General features: G+C 53.7%; 1 protein-coding gene across 1 annotated transcript; it reads left to right on the plus strand.

Annotated features, from left to right (window-relative positions):
- Positions 1–2951: 2951 nt before the first annotated feature.
- On the plus strand, positions 2952–9380 carry CPA1 (carboxypeptidase A1; the record flags this gene model as incomplete). Its single annotated transcript, XM_079710834.1, has 10 exons — positions 2952–3016; positions 3487–3568; positions 4027–4260; positions 4499–4600; positions 5135–5236; positions 5430–5540; positions 6160–6250; positions 6758–6957; positions 7472–7556; positions 9193–9380. 10 exons carry the CDS (start codon positions 2952–2954, stop codon positions 9378–9380), a joined length of 1260 nt encoding a protein of 419 aa, XP_079566960.1.
- Positions 9381–10191: the final 811 nt, after the last annotated feature.

Consider the following 10191-nt stretch of genomic DNA (forward strand, 5'->3'; position numbering starts at 1 on the left):
CACATTCCTCTGCCACTGTGCTTTCAGCTTCCTGCCAGTGCTGGCCCTAATTTCAACTTGCAACATTGAATTAATCTTTTCCAACCTTGCAAGAAAATAGACTATATGACTCTTGGACAACTTAGATTGCTGGCTGGAGGCAGCAAGAGGCCCCTTGGCGAGGCAGTGCCTTCCCCCCACCCCCTTTCCAATGGTCTTGTCTTTTCTGGAAGAAATTCACAAAAGGCCAAGAGTTAGCCAACACACCCTTCAACATGTGTAGTGTGCGTGAAACATTAAAAATTATAGGACCGCTTTTGATTTAGAAATAGAAAAAGAAATATTGTTTTCATAATGCAAACTAAAGAAAGGCTCTACAAAACTTTCTTTCCTAGTGGGGAACAGATTAGAGCAGCTCGAGGGGCTTCCTTGGTGGTGCAGTTGTTAAGAGTCCACCTGCCAATGCAGGAGACACGGGTTCGAGCCCTGGTCTGGGAAGATCACACATGCCGCGGAGCAGCTAGGCCCGGGCACCACAACTACTGAGCCTGCGCTCTAGAGCCCACGAGTCACAACTACTGAAGCCTGTGTGCCTAGAGCCCATACTCAGCAAAAAGAAAAGCCACCGCAATGAGAAGCCCGCGCACCACAACAAAGAGTAGCCCCTGATCCCCACAACTAGAGAAAACCTGTGCAGAGCAATGAAGACCCTACACAGCCATAATTAATTAATTAATTAATTAATTAATTAATTAATAATAAAAAAAACAGCTCGAGAGCACTGCAGGGCACCAAGAGATGAGGGGGACTGAGGGATGGGTGAGACCTGGTTCCTGGTCTCAGGAAATGTCTAGTCTCATTGGGGAGACAGAAATAACACTCTAGGAACAATTGAGTAGAAATAAATATCAGTTTGTGCTCAAGAACCAAGCAGTGTGATAAACACCACTTCCCTTCCATCCCTGGCAAAATCCAGTCATTAAGACCCAGATCAAGTTTCACTTTCTTGGTAAAGTCTTCCCTGGACACCCTTGGATGGGCCCATAGTTCTAAGTCCAAACCCCTACTGGTACTTTTCACTTCACATCACAGGAAATGCACTGCTCAGGTCTCCAACAGCAAGGAGAGCAGCCCAGTGAGTGTCTTGTATGTTTAATCCTGCCTTGGTGACAGCTTCTTGGAGATCTGTTGGAGAACCAACGTGTTGGTTGGTTACTTCTGTCTTTCCCACTAGACTGTGAGCTCTCTCAGCTCCCTGACAAGTCAGTGGGGAGTATCACCATGGTATGATGTGGCCGCACTTCCCACGGGCTGTTTCCAGCTAGTGACTGAGCACAGTGCGGCACTAGTACCAGCATTCCTATAGGACGTAGGGCTCCCTGAACTGCAATGTTGGCTCCAAGATTCAGAACTGCACTGCTGCCTGAGTTCCTCCTGCCCAATCCTCTCCCAGCTGTCAGACCTGCAACGAGGTAAGGCTCTTCTCTCTCCCCTTTATCCTTCATGGATGTGTCTCCCCATGAATCTCTTGCATGCTTAATCCTGTCTTGTTGACCCACAGCTTCTTGGAAAACCTGAGAGGACACAAGTTAGTTGGTTACTTCTGTCTTCTCCGTTAGACTGAGTTCTGTGGGTCAGGAACCCCTCCGTCTGCTTCGGGCATCATCTCAGGGTGGAGCACAGGACCTGACCCAGAGGATGAATGAGCAAAGAGATGAACATTCAGAGAAGGGGCAGGTAGGTGAGGGAGAAAGAAGCCAGAGGAAGCCTCAGGAAGGTGGTAAGCCTTGCCTGGGGTCTGGAGGGCAGGAAAGGCTGCCAGAGTAGAAAGGAACAGTCTTCATGGAGGCTCAGTATCTGTTGAGGATGGATTCAGTGTTTTATCATCTTCCCAGAGCTATGCTCAGGAGAGAGTTGTGGGTAAATGTAATGGGGTCACTCTGCCTTGGCATAGGAAGGTTGGCCCGTAGGAGGTGGGCTGGGGAGGCAGAGGGAACAGATGGAAACCAGAAAGGGCCGCCTTGGTGTTGGCAGTGCCCAAGCCTAAGGCCCTGACACAGAGCAGGGCCCCCAGATGCTGCTGGGGAACCGCTGGGGCCCCTGTGGATTAGGGCGGATTTGTGTTAGATGTCTCTGCAATGAGGTCAGCATCCAGAGCCAGAGCAAATTCCCCTTTGTGAATTCCAGTTTCTCCTATACAGTGTGCAGTCCCAACAGGGTTCTGGCCCTGGTTCCCACCACTGCACTTTCTACTCAGAGGACATCTGATTACAGTTCCCATCAAGGGCAACCCTTGATCCCAGAGCCCTAGAGCAGTGGGGGTGGAGGGAAACTTCTGCTTCTGTGCTGTGGCCTGATTCCCACAAGGCCACCGAGATTGGTAAGAGTGGGGCTGGGAAGTTTCCTTCACGGGGTTGTACCCTAAAGGTCAGGCGGCCCTGGACAAAGCCCGTGTGGTAAGGAGCCAGCAAATCTGGGAGCTGGCTGGGATCCCAGAAGGTCCCATCCTGCTCTCTCATAGGAGCTAAAGAGCTGGTGCTCAGGGACATGGGAGAAGAGGACACCTCACATGAGGCTGCAACTGGTGTGGCCGCTCCAGAGTCCTGGCTCCTTCTCCATTGCCGGGTCAGTAAACAGGACCATAGGGTCTGTGGGCTGCAGGGCTCTGGGCAATCAGGGTTCCAGCTGGGAGGCCTCAAGCCCTAGCTGACCCTCAGGCCCAGGATAGCCCCTCATGGCCAGGGGTTGAGGCCTGGCTTATCTCTCCAGCTGTCCTGTTCCCTGCCACTTTATCAGGGAGAGTGGGTAGGTGTCAGAGCTCAGAACTCCCACCTCTCCCTCCCCGTGGGATAGAGCCCAGGTGCAAGTGGAAGGACAACTCTTGGGCACAGCCAGGAGATCTCTGTCCTGGGAGAGTTTAAAAGGCCCCAGGACCTTCTCCGCCTCAATTGACCTTCCCAACTGGCTGCAGCATGCAGGGGCTGCTGATTTTGAGCGTGCTGCTGGGGGCTGTCCTTGGCAAAGAGGACTTTGTGGGGTAGGAGCATGGAGAGGAGGGGGTGATCAGAGGGGAGATAGGGAGGACTCAACCCCCAGCCAGCATCTGGAGGAGAGGGACAGACAGACACATGGGAAGATGGTCAGAGAGGAGCAGACTAGCACATCCTGGAAGGCAGGCTGACCGGGGACCAGGACTGAGAAGGGGTCAGGTCTCTTAGGACAGCCTCTTGAGCCCTGGAGAATATCTGAGCTCTGAGGAGGACTTTTCAGAAGAGGAGGCAGGAAGAGGCCTAGCTAGCTTTAGAGAGAAAGAGTCTAAGCTGGGATGGGGACAGCAGCAGTGTCCAGAAGGTTCCGAGGAGCCCAGGCCTCCCGTTGCTAGGATCCCATGTGCTTTCCCTGCTCAGCCCAGAGGACCGAGGCCCAGCCACCCTCCTCCCGCCTGGGGAGCATGCATGGCCAGTAGGAGCTGCTCAGGCCCTCAGCCTCCCCTCCCGCTCTGCCCAGGCACCAGGTGCTCCGAATCTCTGTGGCCGATGAAGCCCAGGTACAGACGGTGAAGGAGCTGGAGGACCTGGAGCACCTACAGGTTAGAGGATGAGGGAGCTGCCCTGAGGCCCCAGGGTACGTCTCAGGGCAGACGGGTTCGCCTCAGACCCCGTCCCACCTGGGGCCAAACGGGGCCTGGGCTCTCTATCCCCAGCCACCCAGGAGGGAGCCATGGGACTGATCCCTGTTAGGAAGCGACTTAAACCTCCCAGTGCCAGAATCTTGCTGCCTTTGAGCATCCGAGCAAAAGAGCCCCCCCACACCGCCCCAACTTCTAGTTCTTCTCTCTCCCTTGCTGCCTCAAAGCCTCTCCACTCTGCTTCCTGGGCCATTTACCTGACTAAACTGGACTTTGTCCAGCACCCAGGGATTCCCTGCATCCTCTTCCCCTAACAGCTGTGCCCCATCCCCAATTATATGGGAAATTCTGGTGCCGACACCCCATCCCAGGCAGGCCCTTTCCCAGCCCTCTGTGACAGTGGCTCTTGTCCTCCCCAGCTGGACTTCTGGAGGGGCCCTGCCCAGCCAGGCTCCCCTATCGACGTCCGAGTGCCCTTCCCCAGCATCCAGGCTGTCAAAGTCTTCCTGGAGGCCCGTGGCCTCAGATACACAATCATGATAGAGGACGTGCAGTCGCTGCTGGACGAAGAGCAGGAGCAGATGCTCGCCTCCCGGAGCTGGGCCTGCAGCACTAACACCTTTAACTACGCCACCTACCACACCCTGGAGGAGGTGAGGGACCCCGGGGGGCCCCCTCCACAAGCACCAAGCTCTTTGTCAGACTGGCAGAACGCACCAGGGCCAGCCTGGGTGTGCGTGACATCTGCTCTGTCACCATGTGGCCTCGAGGCTCTGGGTCGTGGCTCCTCCGCATTCAGGGCTCACAGCAGGCTCGCTAACAGAGCTGCTAAGGGAGGCATCCAGGTGCCCGGAAGCCATGAAGGCAGCCTTCCCTCCTCTGCCTCCTCAGATCTATGACTTCATGGACTTGCTGGTGGCCGAGCACCCACAGCTTGTCAGCAAGCTCCAGATTGGCAGCAGCTATGAAGGCCGTCCCCTCTACGTGCTGAAGGTAATGGGCACATGCAGGTGGATGTACGTGAGCACATCTGCAAGACTGGGCACCCACATCTGTGCATAGGCACCCATGGGTGAGCCCAGGGTTACAGAGAACACACTGTTATATGGACTCCCTGTGTAGCATAGGTGTGTGCATACCAGTACACACACCATTTAAACTTTTAGGAGACGCAAGTGTTTCCAATCACGTGTCACATTGTGGAAAGTATCCCAGAGTCTGGTAGTCCAGATAAAATGTTTTGTTTGTGACCTCCGACAGAGAACTATGTAGGGGCATTGGAACATCGTGGGGCCCGGAAGTCTGGCTGAGTCATTATTTGCGCCAAGCTTGAGCTGAGGGCAGGAGGCAAAACTCTGCAGGATCCCAGTCCAGACCCACTCCCACATCCCGCCTGAGTGATGGTCCCACAAACAGAGCCTCAACCTGAGATACCAGAGAGCAGACAGCCTCTGGGTTGGGGTGCACTCCCCTTCAAGGAGGTGAGGCAGGGCCCCAGCTGAACTATTTCCTGCTCTTCTCATCCAGTTCAGCACTGGGGGGAGCAACCGTCCAGCCATCTGGATTGACACGGGCATCCATTCTCGGGAGTGGGTCACCCAGGCCAGTGGGGTCTGGTTTGCAAAGAAGGTAAGCCTGTGGAGGTGAGGGTGCTCTCGCCTGGTAGGGCATTGGTACCCAAGGCCCATAGAAGCCCTGGCCCCTGCTTCCATCCAGAGGCAGTGACCACAGAGGGAGGTCGAGGGCAGGCGTCCATTGCTCTAGCATATGGCAGATTCCTGGCCTGGCCTGCTCTGCCCCTCTGCTCCCCAACCTCCACCAGATCACACAAGACTATGGCCAGGACCCGGCTTTCACTGCCATTCTGGACAACATGGACATATTCTTGGAGATCGTCACCAACCCTGATGGTTTTGCCTTCACCCACAGCAAGGTACAGGCCTTCTCCTCTTCTTGGGGAAAGCAGGGTGGGCCTCTGTCCTCTGAGCCCCACAAGCTACTCACCCCTAATCTCAACTCCCAGAAGTTGAGAGAGGGACAAACAGACCTGTCCTCCTAGTCTAGGGGTTCTTGACCTTGGCATTCTTGACATTTGGGGCAGATAATTCTTTGTGTGTCGGGGGCTGTCCTGCGTGACCAGCATCCTGACCGACTCAAGCCCCCAGATGAGACAACTGAAAACATCTTCAAATATTGCCAAATGTCCAGGTTGTGGGGGAAAGAACTTTCCCCAGTGGAGACACACTGCCCAGACCTTCTTCCCTGGTTCTACTTTATGTCTATGGGACAGCATGCTACCAATCAATTTTGTAAGGGGCTGGCGGGGGTTGCCACTTGCCTTCCTCTTTCTGCCAGTAGAACCCTCTGGCCAAATGCCATCCATTGTCTCCTCCATTTTCCTTCAGCCAAGAGCCCCCTTTGCAGACCTTCCTCCCTGACAACCAGTTGAAAGTGGTTTCTGATTCCATACCGTGTCCACACTCAGGCTTCGGATTGGAGCTCTGTGTTGATTGTGGCCTCTGTTGGGTGGCTGATCACTTTTCCTTTCTCAGAATCGAATGTGGCGCAAGACTCGATCCCTGACGTCGGGCTCTGCCTGCATTGGGGTGGACCCCAACAGGAACTGGGACGCTGGCTTTGGGAGTAAGGCCCAGTGTGGTTTGGAGAGCAGGGATGGGACACCCCAGAATGGCTTCTTACTGTCCTTTGTCCTGTCATCCCCCAACCCTCTCCTGCCCCAGCAGTGGGGGCACGTGGGTAACGTTGGCCTCTCCTCCAAGGCGCACAGTGAGGAAGGTGGCCCTCTGAGATCTGCTTGTCCCTTGCCTGTAAAGTCCTTCCCAATGGAACTGAGGTCTGAAACCAATCTATGGGTTGTCTAGCGTAACTTCAGCTCCTTCCTTCTGTGGTCACTTCACTGCAGGAACTGGTGTCACTTGAGGAGCCCTTCTTACCTCTCTGGGCATGTCCATCAGCTTTGTCCAAGTTTGGCTGGGGAGGGAGGCAGGACCCCCAGCTTATAAAAGGCTTCTGCCCTTTCCTTATCCGGGGTGGGGGTGAGCCCTCTTGCATCTCAACTCATGCAAAGACCAGAAGCCATGGAAGCCACATTGCTTGTGTGTAAGGAATGCCAACTCTCCCCTCCCACAGAGGCAGGATCCAGCAGCAACCCCTGCTCGGAAACTTACCGTGGCAAGTTTGCCAATTCCGAAGTGGAGGTCAAGTCCATCGTGGACTTTGTGAAAGACCACAGGAACATCAAGGCCTTCATCTCCATCCACAGCTACTCCCAACTCTTCTTGTATCCCTTTGGCTACAAAGCAGAACCACCTGCAGACAAGGATGAGCTGGTATGTGCTGATCCCTGCTTGCCCTCTCATCCCAAAGGCAGCTTTGGGCGGGCCTGGGTTTATCCATCAAACCTGCTTAAGGCACGAGGCCCTACACTGTGCCTAGCACCCCTTTCTCCCATGGACCCCTGATGGCTTGAGAAGACCAGCAGGGCAGACTAGGCTTTCTGTCTGGAAAGCTAAGGCACAGAGTGGTTGAGTCACTTCTGTCACATGACAGAGGAAGGGGTAGGGGCGGACTTTGAGCTTGTACCACAAGTTTAAACTTGGAGCTTCAGGGTGACCAAAGGGCAGTGAAGTAGCAGCCAGACATCCCACAAGGTCACATCCTGCCGAGTTCCCGGGGCTGACCCTGCAGGGCCCAACAGGTTCCTTGCTCTCTGCTGGGGGCCGGCTTCTGCAGGGTATATGCTCCTGGGTCATCCTGCCAGCCCCCAGGTTACCCTGGCCCTGCGGTTCTGGGGGTCTGGCATTGCTGGCCATGACAAGCAGTCTTGCTTGGCGTTTTCTCCAGGATCAGGTGGCTAAGTCTGCTGTTGAGGCCCTGACCTCTCTGTATGGGACCAAGTTCAAGTATGGCAGCATCATCAAAACAATTTGTAAGTAGGTGCATTGTCTCTGTGGGTGGTCTGGGAGGAAGCTCAGCTGGCTTTCCCTGCCAGAGGGAATGTCCCTCCTGGAGGAGGTAGCCAAGGGTTCCCCAACCTGGGAGCATGGGCGAGGAGAACAGCCCTGGCCACGCCTGACTACTGCTGGCTTGGTGGGCAGCGGGGCCCTTTCCTCATGTGAACTCTGCCTTCCTCGATACCTTCAGACAAACCCTTCGGTTCCTCTGAGAACTCTTATCTTGGGGTTAAGTTCAGCTTCATGCATGGAGTGGGTAGAGAGTTCTGCTGGCCTTTGTATTGTAGATCCCTAAGAAATTCAAGTTAAAAAATACTCTTCCTCCAATGCTCTTCAGTTAGAGAATATATCCTATCTTTTCCCAGCTTACTTATCCATGCAATGCCCCTGAGACAAGGACTGCTACATCAACATGGAATTAAGTCAACAAATGTTTATTGAACACCTATGATACACCAGGCCTTGTTTTGTGTGCTTGGGATACAGTTGAGAATAAAAATAAGCAAAGATCAGGAAACCTCCATTCTAGCCAGCCATGACAAAAAACATGGATAAGGAAATGATACCATATGTTAGGTGATAAGTGCTGGGAGAAAAAGAACTACTAGGACAGGGTGAGGGGACTCAGGAGTACTGGGGGTGGAAGCAGGGCAGGTGGACTGAAGCATAGGCCTCATTGAGAGAGTGAAATTTGGATAAGTATTGAAGGAAAGGAGGGATGGAATTAAGAGGCTATTTGAGGAAGAGCCTTCCAGGCAGAGGAATCTTCTAGAACAAAGGCCTTCCCGTGTGCCCTGACCTGGCGTGTGTGGGAACGGCAGGAAGAGCACAGAGACCCAGGGGCTGCAGCAGAGACAGGTGGCGGGGATGGCAGCGGGGGTTGAGGTTGCGGTGTTCAGATCCCATTGAGCCCTGAGGAGACACAGCAAGCTTGTGGCTGAGAGTACTGAAGAAGCAGGGGACAGGGACACACCTCAGACTTCCTGCCCCGAGTGCCCAGTTCTGGGGGGTGAGTGAGTCAGAGTCTCACCTGGGGCTGGCCTTACTTTTGGACTCCAGGCCTTCTTTGGAAACTGTTTTAACCCTGAGTCAAAAGGTTTTTGCTTTGTTCAATATTGTGGAGTTAAATTCTGATATGCAGCCACCTCCCTCTCCCCTGCCCGATTCTGCAGCTGCTTTGATACTTACTGCAAACCTGTCTGCAAAAGACAGACGAGGGTCTTTTGCTTTGACTCTGACCCTTGCACTTTCCCCCTGCAGACCAGCATCCGGGGGACAGTCCCGGTTACCCAAGTGGGCAACTCTGGTATATTTGGGGGCTTGACCCAAGTGGCTGTTAGATGGAGGCAGCTTTCAAAATCGTGGGAGCTTCCTTGCATGACCCAGTGAGAGGAGAACCATTGCTGGTCCGCCTCTCTGGGCCTCTTGGACTAAGACCCTTCAGGGGAGCTTCTTGGGAGGAAGCCAGGCTGCTTGGTCAACAGTAGGAACTTAGCAGATGCTGACTCCAGTCAACACTGCACGAAGCTCTGGGCTTTGGACCATTAGCCCAGCCCAGGCAAATGTTTTCAAGTGAGTGACCTTTGTTCTGCCGGTCTGCTCCTGCCCCAGACCAAGCCAGTGGAGGCAGCATTGACTGGACCTACAACCAGGGCATCAAGTACTCCTTCTCCTTCGAGCTCCGGGACACCGGGCGCTATGGCTTCCTGCTGCCGGCCTCCCAGATCATCCCCACGGCCCAGGAGACATGGCTGGCGCTTCTGACCATCATGGAGCACACGCTGAATCACCCCTACTGACCTGGCCCTTCAGCGCTGTCTTCCTCCTCCTCTCCGTCCCCACCCAGGCAGCCAAATAAAGTTTGAGTGTACATGGACCAGAATGGGGCTCATGTGTGGGAATGCATGTGGCATGTCTGCCTTTTCAAGCTGTGGCAGAAGTGATTTAGTTCCTGCAGGTCTCACTGGAAACGTGTGGGTAGTTGGACTAGATGACCCTTAAACTCCCCTGCATTCCAAGGTCCTGTGAAGTTGTATCCAAGTGGCGTCTGTTTTAATTAGACCACCCTGAGCTCAGCTCGTCAGTGGGGTGATTTGTTCATACCTTAGGAGCAAGCAGCAGCCACAGCTGCTAACCAAATGCCTGGCACCCTGCAGTGGTGAGGAATTCAGCTTGTACAATAGTGTAGCTGGTTGGATCCATTCATCTACAAAAGCAATAACCCTGAGTACAAACTAGAATAATCCTGGTGGCCAGTGTTGTCCCAAATCAATGTTGCAGCCAGGTAAAGCAAATTTCTATAGAGCAAAGTATGGTCTCCCACTCCTAATTAAATTGGAAGAAAACAATTGGGTTAAATGGAATCATTTACTGAAGATAAAGAACAAACACCAATCCCAGGGCATTTTATTAATTGAAGTGTATCAGGAAGACTTTGCCTTTAGAGACAGAAGTAGTTTACTTCTCACTGCCCCATCCTTTCTAGCATCTCCTGCTACATTGTCTCCTCTTCCACTCACCACCACTCATTATCGTTAGCAAAATTTCTCAAACATACGGCTCTCCTCTCCTTCCCCATACCCTCCACAGCTCCTAGAATTTGGCTTCCCT

This window comes from Hyperoodon ampullatus (genome assembly GCF_949752795.1).
Source record: "Hyperoodon ampullatus genome assembly, chromosome: 9".
In the NCBI taxonomy this organism is placed as follows: Eukaryota; Metazoa; Chordata; class Mammalia; order Artiodactyla; family Ziphiidae; genus Hyperoodon; species Hyperoodon ampullatus.